This window comes from Melospiza melodia, chromosome 3, assembly GCF_035770615.1.
Source record: "Melospiza melodia melodia isolate bMelMel2 chromosome 3, bMelMel2.pri, whole genome shotgun sequence".
Classification (NCBI taxonomy): Eukaryota; Metazoa; Chordata; class Aves; order Passeriformes; family Passerellidae; genus Melospiza; species Melospiza melodia.
In genome coordinates, this window is record NC_086196.1 from 30,799,530 (window position 1) to 30,827,263 (window position 27,734).

Consider the following 27,734-nt stretch of genomic DNA (forward strand, 5'->3'; position numbering starts at 1 on the left):
CTAATCAAACTCTCCAGGACAGAAAGAGCAATAAAATAAAATCCTTAATGTCTCTCACTTCCTTCTGCAAACTGTTGGTAGCTGTGGGAAAATTTGCATGAGCTGTTTGTGTGTGTGTTTGCAGGAAAGGCTGCAGCAGGAATGGTGAACAGACAGTGGCAGTATAAACCAGGCTTCTGGACTAGTAAAGTCATTTCAGCATGAAAGGCTCTTTCTACCTCTCCTTTTGTGTGTCATTAGGTCCCAAAATACTAACAGATGTGATCACTGAACCTAAGAGAGCAGGCAGCTGAAATAAGAGGAAAAAAGGAAAAGAGTCTTTTTGCTGACAAAGTAGCTGCAGTGCCCCATGTGGGGCAATCCAGAGCCCCACTCAGATCCTTCCTCTGCACCATGAGGACCAGAGGAATTTCAGAAGGGTGATGTACTTGCAATAAAGGAAGATCATAACATCTGAGGCTGCCCTGGGAAGAGGTACTGCTTTCTGAGGCTGGCCTGAGCCTCTGGTTGCCAGCATTTCTGCATCTAGAGCCTCAGGGATAAGGTCACAGAGACATGGCAATAAGGAACATGGATGTACAGGCATTTCTTAGATCCTGGTGGAATCAGCCCCTTGACACACCATGCAAATGTTCCCACACACCCCCAAATGTTAACAAATAGGAGGGATTTAAAATTATGTGAGAAAATTAAAAGGGTCAGACTGAGCTATCCATCCTGATACCCCCACTCTGGACAGAGCTGGCAGCAGTGGACTGGGGCAGGAGCAGCCAAGGCAGGGCAAAGGCAGGGTAATCTCTCCTTCTACTCAGCCTGCCAGCAGCTGGCAGTCTGCACTTACATCAGGCCCACACGTTTTATCAGTTCCAGATAAAAAGAGTTGTGAAAGGTTATCTTGGAAAATACAAATACCCAAGAAAAGAGGCAGAGTCAGTTTATCAAAGACATTTTTTATTGCAAAGCACAAGAACACTCCCAGCACACAGATACATTAAGAAAACAAAGGAGGAAAACCAAAAAAACCCCAAACAAACTCAAAACCTGCCACATCTACACATACATGAAGTAGAAGCAAGAGAACACTCTCTTCAGAGACTATCAGTTTTTACATGATGTCAGGAAGTTGAAAATTTACATGGTAAAGGTGCATCAGAGACTAAAAATGTAAGGAAAACACCTGGACAGTCTTAGAAGGGGGAGGAAAGATATCATATGTGTTAAGTGAATAAACAGTGGCTTCTTATTGGGAGCATTGTGGCAGATAAATGTTCATGTGACGTGTCATTTAAACAAAAGAGTTTTGGTTTAAAGAAGAATGCAGGGAGAAGATTTTTCTTATCTTCCCAGGCACAAAGGCTGGATATATAAAAAAATGTGCATGTTGATCATCCAAACAGAAAATTCTGTCTCACTAAGGGCTTATGCACACATGGAGTGCTGTGGAAACAGCTGCTTCTGATCAGGTCCTCAGTGAGAACTCACTGGAAATACTTCTTAGCATTAAAAGAGATAAGCCTTTAAGCTAACAAGTCTGTGCAAAAGCTTATGCCAATCTTTTGCAAAGCAAATATCTTATTATTTAAATACACTTGTATTCTCTTCAGGAATAGCAATTGTGGTCTGTGTTCAGCTAAAAAAGACTTTCCCCTCCTGAATGCAGTCTTCTTGAGCATTAATGTCTGGGAGTGATAACCATGTCCCTCAAGGATTGCCATGACATTATAGCTTTGTCAAACATGTATTAGCAAACAGTATGAAATCACTGTGGTCATCTGTGTGCCATAAGGGAACAACAATACTTATTAAGTCTTTAATATTGAACACAAACCTTTTATTAGGATCTTTCTCCACATGTCCTTCCTCCTCTCTGCTTTCCCCAGCAAGACTGGATGCCCCTTCTTCACGGCACAAGAGAACACCATGTTCTCTCTTTGATCCAGAATGCAAATGGCATTGTCCTGCTGTGTCACGTAAACTGAGCAGCCAGGATAGCTCCCATTTCTGTCACAGGACATGGTGTTGGCTCGTATGCCTGAGGAAAAGATGTGGGAGACATCTCTGCTCTTTATATATTTGCAGAGTTCATTAAACTACCACCTTTGCTCAGAAGAATGAAATCATTCAACTCAGCGAGGCTGAATATACAAGACAGAATTGCATCCCGTGACAAGGGTGACAGAACCAGGTTCCATATGTGAGAGGATCTATGCAAAGAAGAGAAATTGCTTCTTTGGAAGTATTTTAAAGGAAAGAATTTCTAAAAAGGGTTGATAAGCCTTTGGGTTTTTTCACTATCTCCCAAATGCCAATGTAGGGTATCCAGAAGAATTTTAGATTTGTTGGAAAAGTTACTGCCACCTCACTTTGTTCACATCCATCCTAACACTTATAGCAACTAGAGGACAGCTTGTTTTGTCTAGGCTCTTTCAGCCTCTCCTTGTATGTCAGACTCTCCATGTGCTCAACCATCCTCATGGGCTTTTGTAGGGCTCACTGCAGTATGTCTGCATCTTTCTTGCACTAGGCAGCCCAGAACTGACACAGTAATCCAGATGTGGCCTCACCAGTGCTGAGCAGAGTTGCAAGTCCTTCTACCTGCTGTCACATCCTGCCACTGCAGCCCAGAAGGCTGCTGGCTTTCCTCTCCTCCTTTCCTCTATTGAAACCTGGTACTTTACTGAAGGAAATCATGGTAGTTACATATCATACCTTTCAGAAATCCAGCAGATGACAACATCACATTCAGTAGTAAAGTAAAAAAAAAAGACAAAAAATCAATAGAATACAAAAAAATATTTTATTCAAATACCAGGCTTCCTAAACAAATGAGAGGGTTTTGAGCTGCCCAAAAGAGACATACAGATTTTTTTAAAAATGCTTAATATGTAGTTAAAATACCTACAAGTGATGTGACAGCCACTTTTGAACACACCTGCAAGCCTTATTAACCAGTGATATGCAAAACATTGTACGTTACATATGCATGGAATCAAAGTACTCTAAGTGATACTCTGAATACTTAAATTGTAACTGATTTTAACAAGGATGAACATTTATATTGAATAATTTAACATGAGACAATATTAAGAAATCCTAAATTAATTTGCATTAGTGAAAATGAACCATTCAGTAGAATTTTAATAGACAAGTCTGAACACACTTTATTGTCTGCTTGAAAAGAGTTTGGCTTTAAAGAACACTAAGGCATTTTTGGAGTTTTTGCTTTTTAACTCCTCAACAGAACTAGAAATAGGGTACGTCCAGGCTTTCTAAACATATTCCCTTTCTCCACCCTGCTGATTTCTGGATATGCCACTCTGATCAAGCTGCTGTTGGCTCTGGAAACCCCTGGCACATCAACTGTGTGTTTACACACCAGTTCTTGATAGTTTTCCCTGGAAGTCAAATCACTGCCAGAGGGTTATGGGCCTATCCTAGGTGGATAGGGATGGCTTACTGATTCTTCAGATCCAGCTTCTGTCCACCATTCATGGCTGCATTTTCAGCAAATTGCTGAATATAATGCCTTTAGTGTGATTCTGGATATTGGCAGTACAAAGGGTTATGGAGATGACAATGCTACACAATTTAGGCACTCCCAGGCCTTGTGAGAGGAGTGGCTTTGCTTTCCAGGGCAGATTACATATTGTGCAATGGTACTAACTGTGCTTTGTTCATCGTGTGAAAAAGTGGCAAAATCTGGTAATTTCCAGTTTTGAGCCTTAACCCGAAGCACATAGGACTGGCTAAAGAAATGAATGTCCACTTTAGACAATCCTTTATTACCCTTTCCTTCTCAAAAAAAAAACCCCAAAAAACAAAAATACCCAAAACCCAAACCCCAAAGGAAATATCCATGCAGCTGTTTCAGTAAGGGATGTTCCTTCTGCATATGCCCTACAGAGGTTCAGAAAATAACCGGAATTTCAGGCGCAATAAGAATGAAGGATTGGACTTGGCATTGTTCTCTGAATTCACTAATAAATATGTACAGAAGAGCTTTGTCCCTTCAAAGGGTCATGACACATTAGCTGGTTTGACTTCTTATTTAGGACAAGTAAGCAGTTTCATTTTGCAGGGGATTATTATAGCTAAATTACAGCCTTGTATGCTCTCCATGAGTCAAGAAGGACACTTTCATGAGCAGCTTTTTCTTACAGTTGTGGTTAATCTTGATGTGCCAAGGACACAGCTTCCTACTTGTTTCCAGTTAATTTCAGGATTATTTTCCTTCAGATGTCTCTGAAAACAAACAAAACATAATGACAGGGTGAAACAGGAAATTTTATATTTGGATTTAAAAATTGCTCAGGGAGTACAGGTGAATGAGCTCTTGAGATGAATTAATGGCTGCGAGTTAGGGCTTGTCTGTACCATGAAATGGTTTGTCAGTACAATTACACAGCAATCCGAAGACTAAAACAAAAATAAAGCTAATATATGACTCCAACACAGCAATGCCAGCAACTTTGCTTAAGTAAGTGAAATTCTTAGCAGTAAATTTTTCTTTTACTGGTATAGGTTGCGCAGTTTAGGGAAATGTTTAACCTCCACCAGGCAAAAGAGCTCATTTAGTCAGCATAAACTGTGACTCCATCAAAAGTTTTCCTCGTGTATCATCTCCACTGTGATTACAACCATTGTGTCCCCCGTGTCACATTCTGGTCTGGCAGACATAGTAGAAGAGATACCTTCCTCTTGGGGAGAGGCTTTCCAAAGGATGCGCCCTGTGACTGATGCAACAGAGCTGCAGGCCTGGAGGGAAGTTAGTTAATAATTTAATTAATATTTAATGGCAATACGCCAGTGCGCCAGATTTCACCAGCAGGCTGTGTTCCCAGCTCTGTCAAGTATAAAAAGATGTTTGAATATGCCCCGTGGGGGAATGGTGGGGCTTGTTTGAGAAGGAAGAACTTCTAGAACATCTAGATAATCGTGGTAGCGTTCTCTGCCCTAAGGGTCTCTGAACCTTCAGCTGCTTTGAGACAGGTCCTTTGAAGTCCTGCCTGAGTCAAAGCCGAGATTTGCAGCTCTTAGAGCAACACACTGTTTATTTGCCCCCTCTTGACTCTTTCTTTTCCCTGTAATCACCATTGATTGCAACCTGAAAAAAAGCTTCACTTCTCATATTAGAGAAAAGTGAAAACAGCAGGCAGCTGAAAAATTATCTAGCCATGAAAATTAGCAAGGTAGATGATGCCCACAAATCTGCATTGGAAGATACCTAGGAAGGGGACTTTCAAAACTGCTGAGAGCACAAAACTACAGTCATGGATTTGGGATCCCCACTCCAGTATAGCCAAGGCTACAAAATCTGCCTCAACCATAGAAAAGCCCAGAGGCTTTTCTGTGAAAGAAACAGCTCACTCAGAGGGTCAGTGGCATGACAGCTCCAAAGAAATGTCCTAGAAAAACAGTAAGAAAGGATTAATCAAGATTCTGGGGTCAGAAAGGGTGATTTTCATTTGTAGCACTGTCTTTAGATTTCAAATATGAGGTAATCTGCATCTCAGCACAACCAAGGTAAAAATAAAGAAAAAAATTGTACCTTAATATGTTTCATACAATTAGTTTTAAAAAAATTTGTACAATTGAAAATAAAAAAAACTACTTTTCCAAACAAAACCACCTCAGCTGTTCAGTTCATGAGAACAGGAAAACACAGCTGTGTAGCTTTTTTATTCCTTACTGCATTTCCCTCTCTTTTCTGCTTTTCCTTTTTTGTGTCCTATTTAATAAGCACAGAAGCTTAGTTAGCTGAGACCATTCCTTTTCTGGCACTTGTGTGCAGTTCAAGTCCAGAAAGCAACCTCCTGAAACAACCTGACAGCAGTACCTATTTTCAGCTCTCCAGGTGCCTGGACCACATTGTTTCTGTCCTTTTCCAGCCATGCAGTTATCAGCACTGGAGAGAGACTCTGCCTTTTACTGGTTTTGCTGCTGAATTTTTTTGTGGTGGTTGCTGTTCCTGTTCCTGCGTGCCTCCATCTCATTTTTGGCGTCAGGGACATAGGAGGAGACATTACAGCAGTACCAGAGTTATTCCAATTCAGTGGTTGCAATGGACCTTCTCTCTTCCCATTTTCTCACACTAGAAAAGCCACTGTTAATATTTGCAATACTGTCCAAAAGACTGTCAGGCTTTCCTTGTTAAAAAAGAAAAAACAACTCATGGCATTAAAGGAGAGAAACTTGGCATGCTGAAAAGAAAGCCACACATTTTAAATACTTCGGGGTGGTGTGCTTTTTTTTTACTTTCTCTTGAATATTTAATGAAAGGTTAAAATATGTTAATGATGGTTGTTGCTATAGCAAACTCAGGCATCTGTAGTGAAGTCTCTTGCTTAATTGTTTGTTGTTCTGGAGTGATGAGGTCATATTAACATCATTGACCCTCTGGGCACATTTATTCTATCAAAATTAACATAGCAATGACCTGAGGAAACTCTCTGTTCTTTCTCCCTCCTGCATAGGATGAGGACTAACATTTTACTAGTATCACGCTGGCATGCTTCAGCCCTGATCATGGAAAGATTTCAAGAGGGACACTGGTGGAACATTGCAAATAATATATACTGATTTTTTTAAATGTAGACTTAACTGCTGAGGCTTACTTCTGTATTTCATCAAAACTATTTTTCCTCCTAGCGATTCTATTTAAAAGTATTTTAGATCAATAGACTTAATTTTGATAAATCATGTATACAAATTTGATAAATCATATATACCAAATAATTAAAAGTAGATATTAAAAAATGGCATAAATGTCCTGAGAAAAGGAGGCATCATAGGTGGGAAATGGTTAGCTGATGAATTCTTCAACAACTATCATTATCAGATATTAAGCATTTGACACATTTGATAGAAAGAGACTACATATTTTGGCGCATTATTACCCTGTAATAAATCAAATCAACCAATTTGATTATTTTATCTGGCTACATATTTTTAAATCTTTTGCCTGTATTAAAGATTAATTGCAAATGCCCACATCAAATCCTTATTTCCCAAAATAAATTGCTCACAGTGCAAGTGTGGAATCTTGATAGAAACTGAATGTTCTAGAAAAAAGCCATAGCACAGATTTCAGAAGGCTGGGGGAGACCAGCAGGCTGGAGGAGCCACACGCTCCTTGGCTACCGAGTGGTTTCAGAGAGTGGGTATATCTGTCAGCCATTAAGGACAAAAATTGTTGGGATTGCTTTATAAATCAAGGATTATCATCCAAAGAGGGTGATCTCCCTCAAGGCAGCAAAGGTCCTTTTCTTTCATGTTTTGCTGATAACCTCAAAGAGGACAACTAATAAAGTGAAACCTTGCTTCCGTTAACAGGGAATTTAAAGGACAGGTGGAAAAGACTTCAAGGAGCTGATGCCACAACAGTAAGTGGTATAAACAGATGCTGATCCCCTAGGCTGGCATTGCTTCTTGAAAATATGCTTTCCCCTTAATGCCTATGGTCAGAAGGGATATTTTAGTCAGAAGAGAGCTTAATTCTTTCTCAACTTCTTTACATGGTAGAACCTCAATAACACATGGACTGAGGAAGAAATGTGCTATGTGGAGCATCCTGCTTAGTTCCATTTTTAGTCTTTTCTGTAACTTTGGAGTCTTTGTGACTGTGAGCAGGGGGAGACATGGCCACACACTGCCCTGGATGTCATGTTTCTGAGGGTTTTGGGCATTGCAGAGAAAAACCCACCTTACTTCATATTCACCATGTTGCTTAACTTAAACACGGTATGAATGTTGCACATAATTTAAAAATAAACACAAAGTACATTTTGCAATTAAATACTTCATGTTAAATTTCTGAAACACAATATTTCAAGTTTTTCCTGAGTTCAAGGGTTTCTCCTCACAAAAGAAGAAATTCAACCAAACCAAGTGAAATTCATAGAAGGTTCAGCTATGAGTGAAAAGAACTGCTACCACAGTTTCACTCATATCTAGAAAAATTCTCATCTGTGTTTAGCTGGAAATGACACTTAGAAACTTTTAGAAATAAAGGCCCTCCTCACTGGCACTTAAAGTCACTGCAGACTGCCAGGGCAGAACCTTGCAGATTTAATGAAAGCACAGATAATGCCTGAAAGCTATTAAAGCAGAAAAAATGCCCAACAAGTCACCCACGTCCAGAAAGAGGAAAAGGGCTGCATTCAGAACACTATAATCTCAGAGCAAATTGGCACAAACCAGGAGAAGGGCCTTCTATTCCCAGAACAATCATAGGTCCTCCTTTAACAAAGGTGACACAGCTAAGATGTCACAGGTGACAGCCCAGAGGAGCCTTTTCTGCCTTACTCACAGGACATTTGCAGCAATACTGGAAGTTCCCAGGGGAAAACCTCTCTTGTTTTGGGAAGTGAAGGTTACCAGCCAGTCTGAAAAATCACTCTGCCTGCACTTGTTTGCATCCACAAGTGATCCCAGCTTACACTCACCTTCTTCCTTTGGAGACTGTGTGCTCATTTCTAATGCTGGTGCCATGAAATACTTTTCTTATGTTTTCAATTATGTTTTCATCAATATAGCTGTAGTCATGCTCTTCGTCCTCATCCTCTTCTTCCTCATAATTTCTTGCTAGGCCTGAAAAATCAGCAAAAAATAACTCTAAGGAAATGGAAGACTCTGCCCTTGGCCTGGAGAAGAAAAATGGTACAATTTAAAAATACAACCATGAAAGCAAAGAAAACAATGTTCTCTTCACTTTCATATTTTTCAGAGATCCTAAATGACTTGCTCAATTTTCTGAACAGTATCTGTGACAGAACAAGAATGAAAATGAGCTGAGCACTTTACAAGAGTGTCTTCACTCAAGAATTCCTATTTCAGTTTTTGCATAGGCTTGTACCTCTAAGTTGACCACTTCCTGCTATCTATGCATGAATAACATTAAAGTTTATCGAGAAGTTTAGCTGGTGTAATCACTTACAGCATAAAGCAAGCAGATAAAATTATCTGACCATATCAAGAGAAGAGCAGTCCCCCTGCTATGAGCTGCATGTACCATCCTTACCACAGATGTGCTTCCATGCTTTTGTGTTTCATTGCCTGACAAGAGAAGCCCTGCAGCTGGGGAACCACGGTGTTACCTTGGGATTTCCTGGAGCCAGAACCCCCCAGTTGCTTCTTATTTCAAAGGTGATATGGCAGAGACATGGAGTTGAGAATGGCATGAGGTTAAAATGAAAGGTTTTAAAGTGCATTTCTTTACATCCACCTAGACTGGCCTGAAGCATCACAGAGGACAAACCTTTCATAAAGCAGCAATGTTTTCCCACAAGAGCAGAGATCTCACTGGAGGCCTCTTAGCAGCTCCAGTGCTGTGGAGGGCTCTACTCTGCATCTGGGTACTGTAACAACTTCACTTTGCAGGTCGCAGTGGCTCTGGCTGCTGCCAGGAGATCCCAGGGTCTCATCCCCTGCTTGGGCAGTCCACCACTTCCCTGGGGCTAGAGGAAGCTCTGCATGACATGTGGGACCACTGAATTCATGGAACTAAACTCCATAAGGATTGGTCCATCAATGCCCCATTTCACCCTCAGAGCCACCCCATCCCTTAGGCCAGCCTGTGGTGGCAATAGAACCAACTAGAGCTGAGATGATGGTGGTGATACCATCACAGATCCGCTGCCACGGCAAATCATCCTTCGAGTTTATCAGGAAGTCTCACAGGTCATGGAGCTGAGAGGATACTGTGTTTTTAAAGCCAAACCTTTCACTTGATATTGCAAACCAGTGTGCAACACTGTTGTGGGTATAACTGTTCTTGTGCTAGGGCACTGCCTGAAACAACCTATCAGAGCACACTATCTGACCTCCCAGCAAGCCATGTTTGTTAAATACATTCTTCTTTATGAAACCAAACTTCTCAAATAAGAATTCTCCCAGTCTTACGCTTTCAACCACTGCATGCCCCTTCAACAAGAGAATAACTCTATAATTTTTCAGCAGTCTCCAAATCCCACTTGCGTTCTTCCTGAGACTCTCCATGACTGAGAGAGTCAGTCAGTCTGACTGAGACTGAAAACTGGGTAATAGTAATTTATTTCTGAAGGTGTGATCCTTTCCTTTATAGGTTTTCTAAGGCTGGAAACAAATACAAGGTTAATCAAGTATCTGTCTGGCTACACCAGTGCAGAGTTTATCACAGACCTGTATCACCATGAGTTCTCCACTGCTGAATTATCAAAGTATTTCCAGATCTAGGCATTGAAAGGAAAAAGAATCCCAAAGCAAAACCCCAAACATATGATTAGAAATGCATGGAATATCTCACATGTGGCCACTGTCTTGTTAATAAACATTTCCGGGTTTGTAGTTCATTTGCAATTTGGCTGGGCTTGATATCAGTAAAAGCAAACTAATGAATAAAACAGGCACTGAAAGAATCAGCTAATCCCTGTGATTCAGCAAGGGAAATATTGTTTGTGCACTTAGACTTGCTAATACGGATATAAGGTACAGATTGCTCGTGGATGGCATAGCCAGGCTTTCTTCTTTCCCAAACACATGTAAACAAATTGATACACTTCTAAGCAAGACAGCTCAAGGAGAAAGAATGTTGATGTCATCAGGCTAGACTAAATCACAGCTGTCCCCAGTCCCAAACCTGTTCAGAGTTCCTTTTGACATAAATATACTTACACTTCAATAAAGCATTAAGCAATTAATGAGACAAGCTGAACTGTCCAAGTGGGATTCTGAACCCTGAAATCAATGCAATTTTCTTCTCTGTTTGCAAAAACAATCTATTAGCCTCAACACTGAATTACTGAATGAGATAAGCCATCTCAGTCTGCCAAGGAAAAAAGGCTTATGTCATCGTGCTGTCCATCCATCCATCAATATCCTCAGTACTTTTACAAGTTTATTTCTGCCAATTTCAGTCAGATTTGAGAAAGGGACAGAAGTCTCACAGTGGTTACTAAAGTTAGAGCTGAATTAGTTCCTCTATTGAAAGAGAAGCATGCAGAACACAGCTGTTATCCACTCCATTTGGCAGCAGGCAGCAGGATAAATCAGTGTGTGCATATTGGTTGGCCACTCAACACACGCATAGCTCCAGACCTGTTCTTTTTCTTTGATCAGAGCACTGCAAGGAGAGTTTTGGTTATTATCAGGAAAGACAGAGAGGAGTAGGGGGCAACAGTCCTGAATACTTATTAAATAAAATTTCATTAATTCTGCTCTTCCTGGAACAATTTGTGTAATTATATTTGCCTTTATAGTGGAAGGCTGGTGCTCTGCAGACTAAAAATTTCCATTAATTTCACTTGCATCTTTGAGCAAGCAGGATAAATTGGCTTTTTCTCGGAATATGTTTGCTGTTTTTCAGGAATTTCAAGATCAGAAATGGTTGTCATAAGTCTCCATTTTGCTCTTCTTCAAAAGGTAGGCAACACAAATGACCCAACTCATGAAGAGTCTTGCTTGAAAGAGACAAGAGCTAGAGGCCCCAACTCATGTACCCGTACAATTCTGCACACCTGAATGCCTTTAGCCATGTGACCATAACATAGTTTTATAGCTGTGGTAAATATTTCACATCAGTTTTAACTCTGCATAAATTAACACTCAATCACACAGCATTTGTTGTTTATTTATGCCTAACTTGAAAAAGAGTTGTGAAATATTTAGCATAATAATGTTATGAACTCACCATGGTAGAACCACATCCTTATTTCTGCAGATCACTTAAGTGAAAATGTACAGAACTAAAGGTATATGCATAAACCAAGCATTTTTATGAGCAGCAGCATTTTATTTGCTGTGAGCCTGGTTCTGATGCTCCTCAGTGCTAATGAGAACTAATTCCTTAGGGAGTGCTGCTGAAAGCCGATCAGTGTTAGAAGAATCAGAGCCCATAAAACTAATGGAGTGTTCCTTGAACTGATATCCATCAACCACTACTTCATGGGATGACGTAGCATATCTTTCAAAACTGTTATGTGCCACAATCAAAATATTTCACATAAACTGTAGGGTTGTATTTAATGTATGGGTAATATTTATCTTCCTCTGGAATCTCCTAAATTAATATTTGGAAAAGATTAGTCTGAATTCCTTTAAAAGAATCCTTAATTTCCTGAAATAGACAACTGTTGACGTTTTTCACTGTCCTTTAACTTTAAAATTATTTTATTTGTCAGTTTTTTTTTTCTGGTCTGTTTTGCTGGTTTCATTGGAGTTTTTGACACCTAGTTTCCACTGTTTCACTACTGCCTCACATAAAATAAATCCCCAGTGTAACAACAGCTCTTGCAGATGAGAAATGGTTGCCACAAGTTTTAAACAGTCTCATGTTTCTTGCCTCAAAATAAGTTCCTGTGAGAGGATGCAGAGTGGGGCTCAGGGCACCATCAGGGACATTCAAATGCTGCTCTGCACAGGACTGGAGGAACAGAGCCAGCAGAATCACCAGAGAGTGGGAAAGGGCACTCACATGAGTTAAACCTTTGGTTTAAATACGTATTATGCTGTCATACTCCCTCCTTGCAACCGCCTAAGCTCCTGCCTGAAATCTCTGAATATTGCTGCAATTAAAATAAGTCATATCTAATAAACCAGTGAAATTAGAGGGATTCAGAGCCTGTGCTTTCTTCTACCTGCTGTAAAACAAGTTAGAGTTTGGTTGAGAGTAAAGCTGATTCAAAACATTTCAATATCATCTACTAAAGTGTACTCACATCCTATAAAATGGTATGATCTCCATATTTTAATTTTCTTGTCTTGTACCTCAGAAGATGTGTAAGCTAAGGATAAATTCTGTGTTTACAGATGAAAATGCAAATTTTTTTTTTAAAGAAAATTACAAGATCATGGGAGCCAAAGAATCTAATGTCATTATTTCCCTAATCAAAGACTGAGCTGAGTGGGAAGCTGGAGGGAGTTGTCACACACACATACAAAAAAGGATTCCTAATTCATATTGTTTATTCCCATGCACCTAGTTCAGAACACTAGTACAAAATCCCTGTGATGTCATCAAAAAAAAGCAGCTTTTATTTTTTTTAACAATTCATAATTCTAGATTTTGATTTATGTTTTTGGGGTTATTATGTTTAATTCATTTTAATATTTGTTTTAGAGCACAGTGCCATAGTCAAAGTATTGTCTTCACTGATAGGACAGCAAGCTACAGGGGCAGAAGTTTCTTGAACCATCTTTGAAAATTTAGTAGATATATGTGCATCCGAAAGCACGAATGAAAGGCCCGATCCTCTTTTTTTTTTTTTTTTTCCAGCCCACCAGCCTCCTAAATCAAATGCCTAAAGACAGAATATATAAATATCTTTTCTAAAATATCCTGACATGAATGAATAAAATCAGCATAAACACTGTTTTGTTGCAGACTGTAACTATTCCAGAAACCTATGCCATGAATAAGTAGATTATGTAATGTTCTAGAAACTCCACTTAGAATAAATTTAAAGGATAAAGAAAAACTGATACAGCAGATTTCTGATGAGAGTTATAATCCTGCAGATATTGCTACCATTTTAATTAATTCAACCTTAGTCAAATATAAGAAAATAAGATAATATCTTCAGTGGCCTATTCAGGTTTAATTGCAACAGAAGAAGAAGGTTACATTTCTTAGAAGCAAAGATAATAAATCCTATATTTATTAACATGAACTCTGTAAAGAAAGACAACAGAGGTTTTAAAATGTAGGAAAAAACGTTGTTTTTCTTTTTGGAACTATCTGGCCTTTGGTAAGAAATAGAAATTTTTTCTGTAACTAGGGGGGTTTTTGAGAGTACAGATTCAACATCCTTATTAGGAATTTGAAACAGGTTGGTGCTTTGGAGGGTGGCTTAACATTCATCAGTAGAAGTTTAAAGATTAGTCAGTGAATGGTGCATTTCCTCCCACTCAAAACCTACAGGAGTGTGTCTGTGTTATTAGTCTTGACATATTTTCTAATCCATTATCTTTTGAATTAGCAGAGCAGAGTACACCCTCTGGAACTGGCAAGCTTGCTGCACGCAGCAGTGGACTCATGGGGATTCCTTGGCTGGCCAGGAAGAACTGTTCCATAATCTAATCTGCTCTCCTGTATAATTCTGCAATTATCTTTTAATCAAGCCAAATAATTTTGGACTACACTGACATACAACTTTCAGGAAAAATTTTAGCTTTGATATGTCACAATCCATCACTGTTCTTTGGACTGGGTTATATCTGCCTAGCTCAAACTCACACTATACTCCAATTTGGACAGAATTTGTAAAGGGATATACTCCAAGGCAATTAAATAAGAAGCAATTTCCTAGTCTTGCAAAAGAAGTATCATTATGATACTACTTCATGATTTTCAGTATGCATACTAAGAGAGGTACTAGGAGTTTGTTTGGAATCCTCAGCAACAAAAGCTATCCTCTGTCTGGTGTTCCATGAATAGCCTACGCCAAAAGAGTGAATAGGATGAACTTCAAATTAACTAATTGAAATTTTAATGAGAAATGAGCCAGCAGACCTGTGGCTGATGGGCTTTTGAATCAGATACATGGCTAAGAACTCAGATGCATGGGAAGAGTTAGTGCTGTAAATGTTTGCAGTTCCAGTCATGCAAGCCTTCAGCAGTCTTAACACCATTTTCTTTCTCTAATACTCTTGGTCATACACCCAAAGCTACCTGGAAGCTACCTGCAAAGCATGGGTCTCCAGCCATAAATTCATGGAAAAACACAGGAAAAGATAAGCCTGAATGATAGCTAAAGTTTAAAAAAAATATGTCTACTAGAAGCAGGAGGAGTTGTCATCAGTCTACCATGACTAATGGTGGTCTCAGCCAGAAGAAAAGTAAACCCCGCTTTCTCTGAAGGGATGTCACAGCAAATATTAGGATCTTGATGCAATGACTGCCAAAGGAAATAGAACAAGAACAATAGAGAAAAGATATTTTCAAGGCTGAAAAAGGGCCTAGACAAAGCATTCTTCTCAATTAGATTGTTTCAGAATTAAGAGCAAGTGAAGAATTGGCTAAGAAAAACAGAATTGTGCTAGAAGCTGAAAAATCACAATAAAAATCAAGTGCTTTTGGAGATTATAAAAGGAGTTATCAATGACATATAAATAAGGCTTAATGTGGTGGACAAAAGACTAATGCTGTTATATCTGGATGAATAAAGAGAGAGAAGGAGGACAGACTTCAAGCAGGGCAGATGGGACAGTCAGTGATGTTGCAGCATTTCACCATGGTGCTGAAACATGTTCAGCAGAGGGTCCAAACCTGGAACTGTTGCAAAAAGTCCAGATCCAGAACCACAAACTGCATGAGCTAACACACAGCATGAAGGAGAAGGAAAAAATCTTGCTGGCATCATGGGTAACAGAAGCAGCTTTCTTGCCTAGGGACAAGTGAAGAACCCCCTGAGAGTTCCTGGGTCAGGATTTAACAGAGAGACCAATATGAGTGATGCTGTGGGTGCCTGCTACAGACACAGTGATTCATTAATGGAGCAGTAGGTGGGAACAAGCTTCCTTTAGTAAGTTTTCAATGGGAGGAGCAGCTGAGATGGTTGTGCTGCCATCCAAAAGGACCTGAACAGGTGGGAGAACTGGGCAGAGAGGACTTTCATGAAGTTCAGTGGAAGAAAATGCAAGGCCTGGGAAGGAATGACTGGAAAACAGCTTTGCCCAGGAAAACGTTGGGGTCCGGGAAGACAAGCTGACCGTGCTCCAGCAATGTGTCTTTGTGGCAAAGTGATCCAACACCTCCCGGGCTGCATTAGGCAAAGTGGTGCCAGCAGAGATCCTTGTCCCCCTGATCAACACTGGTGGGAGCACACCTAGAGTGTTGGGTCCAGATCTGGGCTCCCAGTACAAGAGGGACATGGATGGTCCGGAGCAAGTCCAGCAGAGGGTCATGAAGGTGATCAAGTGCCTTAAGCATCTGAAATAGAAGGGGGGGCTGAGAGGGCTGAGGCTGTTCAGCCTGGTAGAGAAGGCTCAGGGAAGATGTTATCACTGGGCATCTGTACCTGATGGGAAGATAGGAAGAAGATGGAGACAGACACTTCCCAGACACTTCCAGCTACAAAAGAAACACAAGAAGTAACAAATACCTTTGCAGTAGAAAAATGGAAAGACCAAGTGACCTCCCAGTCCTGTTATTGAGCTGAAGCTTTAGTAACAGTGGCTCCATACTGCTTTTCTCAGCCAATGGAGCTCAGCTTAGTAACTGCTGTACAATTCCTGTAACAGGCACAGGAAGTGACTCTATGACTTCACTTTTTGCACGAACTGAGAAGCTGCATTCAGAAAAATATTTGAAGACTCTTCACCATAAAGGCACTTTGAGACTTTAGCCTGTGTCACATTTCTTGTCTGTGAGGAGTCTAGGCCAATAGAGTTAAGCACCTACTCAAGCACTGACTTTTGTGCTTGTCAATAAGCCAAGCCTCAGCATAAATTTTATGTCTGCCGTCTTTCTCAAAGAGACACTGGTCACATTTTCTTCAGGTGTGTTCCCTCTGCGTCCCTTGTCTGCCTCACCCCACAGAGACTAACCCAGGCTAGTGACCCAATTAATCCCTGTGGACATGGTTTTCAAAGCCAAGCCTCAGTGATTTACAGGAAGTGCCCTTAACAAGAAAAGAGTACCACGTTAACCCATGTTGGTATTCTTTTTATTTTGTGGGATTTAAACTGTCCTTTGTACCTGCTGACATGTAAGCTTCACCATTTACCCCTATAAAATCTAATCAAATCATTAAACAGTGACAAAACAAAGCCTGAAAAGAGATTTTTCAAAGCCACAAAATAACAAATCTGGAATTTTATTTAGATGCTGCCAGATACCAAGATATTTTGCTGGTTTTGGCTGGGGCAGAATTAATTGTATTCACAGTGACAAGTACAGGGCGGTTTTGGATTTGTGCTGAACACAGGTGCTTGCACAGAGCCAAGGGCTTTTCTGTTTCTCCTACTGCCATAGCTGGAAAGGGGAGTTGGAGTTTGGGACAGGTGACCCAAACTGACCAAAGGGAAAGGAGGAGGAAGGGGGGACATTTGGAGTGATGGAGTTTGTTTTCCCAAATCACTGTTACATGAGATGAGGCCCTGCTGTCCTGGAGATGGCTGCCCATGAGATGCCTTGAATTAATTCCTTGGTTTTCTTTGCTTGTGTGAGTGGTTTTTGCTTTCCCTGTCTTTCTCTCAACCCACAAGCTTTCTGTCTTTTCCCCTTCCAATTCTCCCCCCCATCCTGCTGGTGGGGGAGCGAGCAAGCAGCTGTGTGAGGCTTGGTCACTGACAGGGGTTAAACCACATCACTTTTCAATAATCAGTCCCCAAATAATCAATTTCCACAGCAATAAGGATTAGTGAATATTTAGCATGGCACTGTAATTCTTCTCCAGAAAATTGGTTTATGTAGCTTTTAGAAGTTTCAATACACACTTTCAAATAGACAATTCTTTTTAAGAGTCTTGCACACTGAATGACAAGGAAAAAAAGAGGAAATTTATAAGAAGTTCTTCTATTGATATCAATTATCAGTTAACAAATGCTGTGAGGATGAATACTCATGCTTTAGTCCTCAAAATGTTCCAGTGTTGTAATTAAGGTGATTTTTTTCATATCTCAAATATAACCTGTGACTGAGAGATTAATGAAATAATTTTTTTAATATTAACTGCCAAGTTGAAATACATAAAATGAATTTGGATTTGTCCTCTCATGATTTAGCCTTTCAACTTCAGTATGGTTCATTTCTGAAAAAGAAAAACTTGAAAGATAAGTAGAAGAACTAGCCATCTATCAAAATTATGGGAAATACAAACAAGTAGAGAAAAATTTAAAAACAACTATTGGTCAAGGATTTTGCTCAGTATTATTATGGTCTTCAAAATACAAAAATATGAGTTGAAGGCATCTCTATATCTTTAATGTAAATGGCTTTCTCATCTCAAAACACTTTGGGATAGGTATTTTTTTAATAACAGATTATGTGTATGCGTCACTGTAAAGCAAAAGATCAGCACATGTTTTCCAGTCGTCTGTTCCTAAAACCCACTGAATATTCATGCTGCAGTGTCAGACAGAGTTTAATACCACGCTGCTGCTGAGAGCCTGGATGAATTTGCCTTATGGCATTTATGAAGGAAGAACAGAAAGGTTCCCTTTTCATCCCTCTCTGACTAAGCCACAGATTCCAAGTGAAATCCCACAAGATACTCCTGTATGACAAATTTTCATTAGGGCTGAGGTTAAGCTTTGTTGTATTAATAGCTCAAACCATAAAGCTTTACTGACCTTTAGCCACAGTGGTTTCCACTAGTGTAGCTTTCCCAGTCACGTCCTTATTCTCACAATGCACCAAATCATTTTGACAACTAACTTGCAATTCCAAAACAGCAGCATCTTGATCTGAGCACAATTTCCTGGTGGTGTCTACGTAGAAATTCTGAAATTAGATAGAATAGTACATTAAATTTCCATGTAAATTGGTATTCCAAACTGATGTGACATGCAAGAGCAATATTCTTTGGGTTATTTCTGAGAGTTTTAACTGCAGATTTTTCTGTTTGTCAAAGTCATCGATGACATTTACCACAGAGCTTGTCTTTCAGGCATGTATATCACAAAATAACATGACCAGGAGGCACTCTAGGTGAAGAGTTTACCACTAAAACACATCTCCAGTCTTTCTTTTCCTTTTTATATTTTGGCTATATGGTGTCACACAAGCAAAAGGAGATTTATGTATCCGTTTTGGTTGATTCAGATTACTTTCTGATTAACTATTTTTATTGTATCGATTGTTCATTTAATGTGTTCTGTTACATATTATATCACAAACTCATATAAAGTCTGACATTTCAATTACATTTACCCAGTAGCATTCACAGCATAGTATAGTTAGATGATGGGAACATACAATTATGACATTATTAATTATAGTTTTATTACACTGGAAAAAGTAAGTTAGATGGCCTCAATATTTGCATCCCTTGAAATTCAAGCTTCCTATACACCTTTCCATAATTATGTTGGGGTTTTTTTAATTTTGAGGTATTTATATCATAAATACTTTCAGTAAAATACATATTTTTGGCTGTGTAAGTAACAGTCAATTAAAAGTGTCAAAAATATATCTTTGGTGAAGCTCTACAGTAGCTGCAGTGTAGGTACAGACCAATTGCAATCATTATACCAGAGTATATATTTTAGGAAATAATCAGTATGGATTTTCCATTCAAAATCAAATACAGATTTTTTTCCTTAGCAATGACAAAGCCCATCCTATTCAGAGAGATAAGGTCAAGCTGGTAAATCTGACAGTAGCTACACAGTAATAGGATCTGATCTTTTCAGAATCAACCCACAATTTGCGAAGGCGCAACACAAGCCCACATTTTACAACAACTTGCCCTTTTTGAAAAAAGAGATCAGCTAGCAACAAAAGAAGTCACTGGGAATCAAAATAGAAAATTTGGAAGAGTATATTAAGAAAAACAGATAAGGATGAAATCCATAAAACATAGGGATGACTTTGCCCAGTGGGTGGGTAACAACACTGCACAAGTGTAATACCCTTATTTTTCAATTAGAGGAATCTCTACTTTTTTCCTTTTTCTTAAAAAAAAACCTCGCAGGATCAATCTACAGGAGTCAGTTGAGTTGCAGTATTCAATGCATGTTTGTGCTCTACAGGCTGTACAAGGCTGTGGAGTGCTTGCCTTGGTCCCAAAAGAACCTCTGAGGCCCAGCAAAGCTGTAAGCAGTGCTGTAATTCACAAAAAATTCAGGGCATGTAAAAAAGAAATTCAGCTAAGAAATACTTTGCCAAGAGGACAGAAATGTCAGAAGAAATTCTTCACAGCAGAGGGTTTAACTTTCTTTCACCAGGACGGGCATGGCCTTTCTTTCATCTCCTTTTCTTGATCTTCAGCACCTAAACATGCCTGTATGCCCCACCTGCTTGTTGCCAGACTGTCCCAATTATATGAACACTCATTTTATAAGCAGCATTCTTGAGAAATGTCCACCTTCTGCTTGGGGAAAATAAATGCCTAAATAACCATGTTTCAGAGCTGCCACTAAACTAGTCCCATCCTTGGTATCAGTCATACCTCTTTATCACAAATTAAAGGTCTTGGGAAGGGTAGGGTAACTATTATTCATAGGCAGATTATTCCTGTATTCCAGTTGTTTGGCATACTTAGCATACAGAAAGCTTTCATTTAATGCTTAGCTTTCAGGGAAGGATGGAACCTTAATTTAAACTGTAGACATAAAAAAAAAAAAAAAGAAAGATTTTTTTTAAAAAAATCCACATGAATTCTCTTATTTTCTACTCAGCTCCTTACTTAGCTATTAATACTAGCAATCAATGTGATGTATGAGTATGTTGAGTTTATTTATTTTGCATTGCCTTAACTAATTAAAAACAGGCCTTGATATCAAAATAGAAAGATAGTCTCATTAAGAAAAATGTATCTGGAATTTGTGCTCATCTTATAATTCATCAGCAAAACCACATGCTGTGAAAAAAATAGTTACCTGGGGCACCTTGTAAACAAACTAAAATATGCAAAACTCAAACATTTAAAAACAAATAGGATTACAGAAAATGAACTGTCACATCACTTTATGCTGAAATCTGATAGCATTTTAACATCCTTAATAGCACTATAGATAGTCATTATACTATAGACCAACAAAGATGAGTTGCTTTTTAAAAACTTTGTAACAGAGAAGTCTTACAGATGTCTTTCAAATACCTGGCAAACTTAACAGCCCAGAATTTCTATCTAGGCAGACTCATTGTTCCACTAATTTAAAAAAGTCAGGATATCAGCCATGATTTTCAATAGTTACTGCCAGAAAAAACATTAATTCAATTAAAAACTCATAATCTGAGCTGCAGTCATTTGTTATAAAAGACAATTCGTGAGGAAACCCCAAACCTCAGCATTTGGAAAATAAAACCAACATCTAGAGGTGCATGAACTAAAAATTTTACAGCAATGACTAAGAATTTCCCATGACATCTTCAAGTTTGCTTGTGGTCCAAGAACAACTCTGGAGTCAAAGCATAAATCTGTAAAGGTAAATGAGTCTAAATACACACAGTCCTTCTCAGGAAAAAGGAGGTGTTACATCAAACAGGATAAACACAAAAAAGTGTGAGAGCTAAGGTGAGAACTAAAGGGCTGGAGATGCATCACTTTAGTAAGAACAAAGAGTCAGAATTCAGCAGAAGTTGTAAATGAGTGCAGTGTTTGTCAAAGGTGCACAAACTGAAAACACTGCCGAGGCAAACTGAGTTTCAGGGCAAGGGGTTTGAATTAGTTTCCCTTTTCCCCTTGATCACCTGAAGAGTTTAAGGCACTGCATCTGTGTGTGTGTGTGTACATGAGCTCTCTTCTGCAAGCAAGGCTTCCCTCTGCTTGTCTGCTCCAAAAGCTGTGAAATCTGACAATAGTTCTTATCAGTGGCACTGGCCAAATAGTGATGTTTTCGCTATCTACAGCCACAGTTGCACAAAACCTGTCCTCAAAATGCTGATATCTCCTGCAACATAAGTGTTCGCTCTCATCTTTCTCTCACAGCTCCAAGCTGTGTTCTCCTCCAGCTTAAAAAATTTGGGCCATCAACAATTGCATCCATGTAAATATTTTTTTCATTACAGTGTCAAATTGTTTTTTAAATTCATTTACATTTCTGTTATCAGTATCATGTGGCAATGAGTACCAGAGTTTATTTCTGCTCTGAAATTTACTTTGGGTCGCGAGGTTTCTTTTTACTGCCCTAACTCTTAATTTTATTAATTTTCTCCTTTCATTATGATTTTTACTCTTTTTCTTGAGTCATCTCTTCTTTAGGAAGAGGAGTTTCTGGTCTTTAATCTTTTGCCTTCCAGGAGTTAAATTGTAACTCATAATGCAGTGACTCTGGAAATTCCTACTCCTTTGCAAGATGCAACCGAAAAACACTGAAGGACAATCCCTGTCCCACACAGGCTTCAGACAGCAGTATTTGATCGCAAATTCTCAATCAGCCCATAAAATAGCACAGAAGTTCTTACAAAAAGCACTCCCAAACCCCGACCAACCAACCGAAAAAAACCCACCAAAAAACCCACAAAACCCAACAATAATAAAACCATAAATCAAACAAACAATAACCCCCACCCTCTTCTAACTCTGGAGGTGTCCGGCAAAATTATTGTAACCACTGAGATAAAACGGAAGAAGGAGATGCTCTTAGAGCAAGTAGAAAAAAAGGTCTTTTATATCTAGTTACAAAAAAAGAAAATAATTCATGTTCATAATGCACATTATTTTTTGGTTGCCTTTTTTTTTTAAGGAAAGAACACCTCAACAATAGCTAGAACATTCACTGTAAAGAAGGAAATATTTGTTTAAAGTACATAAAAATATTTAGAAGCAAATATGAAACCAGTAGCTGTCACAATCTCTGAAAATGTGGTGAGAGATATAGTGCCATAAACCAATCTGACAAAATTATGCTTTCCAGACTGAAAGTCAAGCTGTTAGGTGATTACAAATGACTCAAGTGAAGAGGAGTACTCATTTGCTGGAGCAATCAGTGCTGGACATGGCACTACACCTTTGGAGTACATTATTACAAGTCACCCATGCTGGTAGATACAGAACATAAACCTTTTACTGCAATCTTTGAAAACAACTTGGAGTGGCAGTATTTACAGCCATCAGAAACCCAAGCCAAAACTCCAGATACATATTTATTGCTTTGGAATTAACTGCATGGGTATATTTATCTCTAAAATGCTTAATTGCTGCATGTACCTTTCCACTAGAAGAAAAAGATATATACATAGAATGAAAGTGTGATGAATGATTTCACTGTCCAAACACAGACAAAAAAGACAATTTATCCCCACAAGCTGCATATGACAGTTCTGTAAGGGAGTGGCACAGCACTCTATTCACCAGGAAGCCCAACCCAGGCTGGATGAAGTTTTAGTTTTAAATAGTTTGCAGAGTATTTCAAGGAAATTGTGAGAGAGGGTGGTAGAGAGAGACATATCAGTATTCATAGTGTCTGATTTATAAAGAAGACTTCATGAGCTTCAGAACCTACAGAATTACAACCTACCTATATGATATTGCTCCCACAGTCATTATATCTGCATGACTTTATGCAGGGACAGTTTGGAACTACAATGGGTCAGAAAATAGTCACAGATTTTGTTTCCGATGTAGTATCAGCCAGAGTAAATGCTATCACATTCAGAGCCCAAGACTATCTTTAGTCACAGATCCGAATTACTTTTGGGTTGGAAGAGCACACATTGGATGCATTCTGGAGTAACTGCACTGGTCAGATTTACACCAGTGCTCATCATCAGGTGACCCCCCTCTATTCCACTCTGGTGGACCCCCACCCAGAGTACTGCATCTAACTTTGGGGCACCCAGCATAAGAAGAACATTGATCTGCTGGAGTGGGTCCAGAGGAGGGCCACAAACACGATCTGGAGCACATTTCCTGTGAAAATAGACTGAGAGAACTGGGGTTGTTCAGCCTGAAGAAGAGAAGGCTCTAGGGACACTTTTGGCAGCTTTCCAGTACCTAAAGGGAGCTTACAGCAAAGAAGAAGAGGTGTTTATCAGGTAGCAGAGTGATAGGACAAGGGGAGCGGTTTTAAGCTGAAAGTCAGTAGGTTTAGATTAGATTTTAGGAAGAAATTATTTTCTGTGAGGGTGTGAGGCACTGGCACAGGTTGCCCAGGGAAACTGTGGGTGCCCCATCCCTGGAAGTGTTTGAGGCCAGGTTGGAATGGGGCTTTGAGCAACCTGGTCCAAGGGAAGGTGTCCCAGCCCATGGCAGGGGGTTGGAACCAGGTGGTCTTCAAGGCCCCTTCCAACCCAAACCATTCTATGATTCTATGAAAATATATTTCACCTACTGTCTGACTAAAAATCTGAATGGGTGCTCTTGCCTAACAGATAGGGAACACAAATTTGAATAATGGGTGCACACACATGGGAACTGCTGACTTGTCTCAAAATCTGTATTATTATGGGAGACAATTAAGATTGATTTATTCCACTTGAAAAGAAACAATTGCCTTTGGATTATTATTCACTTGTATCCCAAGGTAGCCTTCCTGTATGATCTATTGACAAGCCAACTTACCTTGCACATCAGGGTGATTTTTGCAAGGGCACAGTGTACCCATAACAAAGGGTACTGACAAGGGCCTATGATTTTGCAGCAAAGAATTTTAACAGTCTTTCCCATTGCACTGATTCCAGTGCATGGTATCAAGTCTTCATTTTCCACAGTCCACTGGAGTGTGGAAAAGGAGAAGAGCTAGTTAGAAGATACTTCAGAAAGGCCATGGGCAATAAAGAGGGTCCTCATTTAGTCTTATTAATATACAGGATGAGAGCACTTTGGAGAATTATTATTTGCCTGCAGGACTCATAAGGTACTATAAACTGCAGATTAACAATTTTGAGAAAGAAGGGGTCAAGGTTAAATCGTTTCAAAGACCGAAGCAAAATTGTATTAATCTGTGAATTATTGTCTGCCTAAAAGAGGCAAAAACCACATGATAAAATTAAGTTTTGTGATCCAGATTTAAGTGCTTAATAAATTTCTTCCTCACAAGGTATTTCCTCTGCATACCAACAATATCACAATTAATTTGACTTTCATTGTCAGTAGTCTGGGTTTTCTCATAGAATCATAGAATAGTTTGGGCTGGAAAAGACCTTAAGGACCATCTAATTCCACCCACACTGCCATGGGCAGGGACATCTTCCACTGGACCCGGTTGCTCCTGGTTCTTTTCCCAAAGGTTAAAAAGGAGAAAAATATATTAAAAAAAAAATCATTCTTGGTTGTAGGCTAATGCTACTGTAGGCACATTCTAAAGGTTTAAACTCTTATGTTTTCCTAATAGCAGGGACAGGAATAATTAATCCCTGTTCAGGATTTGTGCAAGAATACTTGGATTTAAAACCAAAACAAACCAGAGCAGAATGCCTTGTTCCAGCCAGATCCATTCCCACTAAAACAAAAGAAAATAATGTGCCAGGCCTATTGGTCTTGGCGAAACCAGCGGCACGCAAATTGTCTGTGAGCTGGGACAGCCGATGACATAGAGGAATGACACAAAAACCCATGACAAAAGGAATAAGCGGGGAAGCAGGAGGCGGGCACCACTAGGGGGCTCCGCATCCCGGCGCATCCCGGGGCATCCCGCGCATCCCGCGCATCTCGCGCATCCCGCGCATCCCGGGCATCCCGCGCATCCGGCGCATCCCGAGGCATCCCGCGCATCCCGCCGCATCCCGGCGCATCCCGGCGCGTCCCGGCGCGTCCCGGCGCGTCCCGCGCATCCCGCCGCATCCCGGCGCGTCCCGGCGCATCCCGGCGCATCCCGCGCATCCCGCGCATCCCGCGCACCCGCGCATCCCGCCGCATCCCGCCGCATCCCGGCGCATCCCGCGCATCCCGCGCATCCCGGGGCATCCCGCGCATCCCCCGCATCCCGGCGCATCCCGCGCATCCCGCGCACCCCAGCGCATCCCGCGCATCCCGGGGCATCCCGCGCATCCCGCCGCATCCCGGCGCATCCCGCGCACCCGCGCATCCCGCGCATCCCGGCGCATCCCGGCGCTCGGCCCAGCGCTCCCCCCGGAACGCGCTGCCGGGACCGCGGCTCTGCCGTGAGACCGGACAGCCTGACATCCCAACTCTCCTCCGACAAAGATTTCTCCTTCTGGTCCACCCCTCTCCCCACTTTGAAACGACGCACAATAAATTTCTGGGACTACGGAGAGAGAAAACAAGGCTTGATGAGATCTGATGATTTTTTGGATGCAATGTAGTGAAACGTTAAGATCCTGTAATTTAACAGGCTGTGGTTTAATAATTGCGGTGGGAGTGGCGGGGAATAACAAACAGAGGGAAAAAGGGATCCAGCTGATAGAATGACCTTTGAAAAGGGCTGTTGTAAGTGAACAGTGCATGCTTTCTTAGGAAATTTTGCGAGGGTTTTAAGGAGGTAAGGAAATACTGCCACTCTTCACTGACAGTTCCCACAGCTCAGGTAAATTTTGTGCAGCAAATGGAAACAAAATAAGTTGCATTATGTAATAAATAAAAAGCCACACTAGAGTGTTTTTCCATTGCATTCCACAGAAATTCTTTGCTTGCTCTGAAAATTCAGAGTCCCAAGATTTTAGTTCTTAATCCAATGGCTTTCATGTACTCATTCACTGCTCACAGTGTTTGTACAATCATTTGTTGAATGAGATCTTTATCTCCCCCCCAGATTTTTCCAGAATAGTACTGATTGCTTCCCAAGAGACTTTGGAATTCAGTTTTGCTACCAAAGATCTTTCAAACCTCTGGGTAACTGAAGCTGTCAGTTCCTTTTTCCCAGATATTTTTCCCCTGCTCTGTCTGTGAACAAGCAAAAGAGAAGAGAAAATGATGTTGGGCACCCTTGAGTGGCCTAGGATGAAGCAATGCTGTATTAGCCACCACAAAATCACCAGGCTTACACCTTGGGCTTAGTGTTAGAAAGCAAAAAGGCTATTTAAAAATCTTTTAGCATTAGTTCAAATGCAAAATGCTGCATAATGCTCTCCAGCTCCATCTCTTCCCTCTGCTCTCCCTGCTAAATACGTAAAGGGGAGAGTGCTTGATCCCCAGTGCCTCAGAGCAGAGAATAGTTTTTTCATCTTTACTATAATGCGGATGATAATATTACATTTATTTTTGCAGTGATGTCTTTATGTTAAGGTTTGGCTTTTTTCCTGAGTACTTAGTCTTAAACAGCACTTTGTCTCTTCAAGACTCCATGCAGTGAAAGAAAAATATTATTTCATGCATTTTACATGCTGGTAAAGCAAAATGTACTCTTTTCCACATTGCTTCAAAAAGTGGGTAGGAACTGGTGAGATGCTACCAGCTGCCACCTTTCTACACACCCTGAGCTCTTAACCAACCTGCCTTCTCTGCTATCAGAGACACAGAAATTGCAGCCGCACTTGTGAGCTCTTAGCTAAAAAATTAGGCTTGGGCTGTTTCAGATTGGGCAATGAAAGTTAATATCAACTTGTGGAAATCCTGGTTTCCATGGCACTCACAACACTCCTGAAAGGGAGCAAGAAAAGATCCCATAGTTTCATAGTGAGTCTAACGCTTTACCCCAAGGCTGGCTTTGCTTTTCTCCTGGGGTAAGCACCCACTAAACAGGCAAATTCTTGGTAGGAAAAAAGTATACACCTGAAGACATAAATTAATGCGGCCTACTTCTGTATTTCAAATGCACCTCACCTTGCCAAATTGAACTGCTTGTTTGTTCAAAGATTATGAAATGTTGTATTTTGTGCTATCACCACTTAAGCAGAAGATATGGATTCTTTTCTTTTGCCTTTAATGGAACATTAACTGAAAATATAATTACAAGGGACAGATAATTACCTGCAGGTTTGCCAAACTGCAGATGGAATATACTCAGCAGACTGAAATCTGAAGGCTGAAAATGATGTGAATGAAAGTGCAGTTTAGTGTGTGGAAAATTTGAATTGAAACTAAATGAAAAGAAGAATGAAATTTCCTGTGACTCCTGACACAGGACTCCAAAGGAGGTAGTCCACCCTGCACTGCTGTTCCATCTGTCTCCCCTCAGTCCTCAGATCTTCTCTGCCCTTGAACATTTAAATAATGTCCACACTGGTTCAGGTCAAAATACATCTCACAGAGTAT

General features: G+C 40.2%; 1 protein-coding gene across 2 annotated transcripts in view; it reads right to left on the reverse strand.

Annotated features, from left to right (window-relative positions):
- Window positions 1-2,832: 2,832 nt before the first annotated feature.
- THEMIS (thymocyte selection associated) overlaps window positions 2,833-27,734 on the reverse strand; it is a 74,734-nt gene continuing 49,832 nt past the window's right edge. The window contains exons 5-7 of one of the 2 annotated variants that reach the window (XM_063151144.1): window positions 18,268-18,418; window positions 8,445-8,589; window positions 2,833-4,242 (exon numbers count right to left, since the gene is read on the reverse strand). In XM_063151144.1, coding sequence (XP_063007214.1) covers window positions 4,233-4,242; window positions 8,445-8,589; window positions 18,268-18,418 — 306 coding nt within the window. In that variant the 3' untranslated portion in view covers window positions 2,833-4,232. Of the gene's footprint in view, window positions 4,243-8,440; window positions 8,590-18,267; window positions 18,419-27,734 lie in introns of those variants that run through there. The other variant, XM_063151145.1, reaches the window with a different exon arrangement.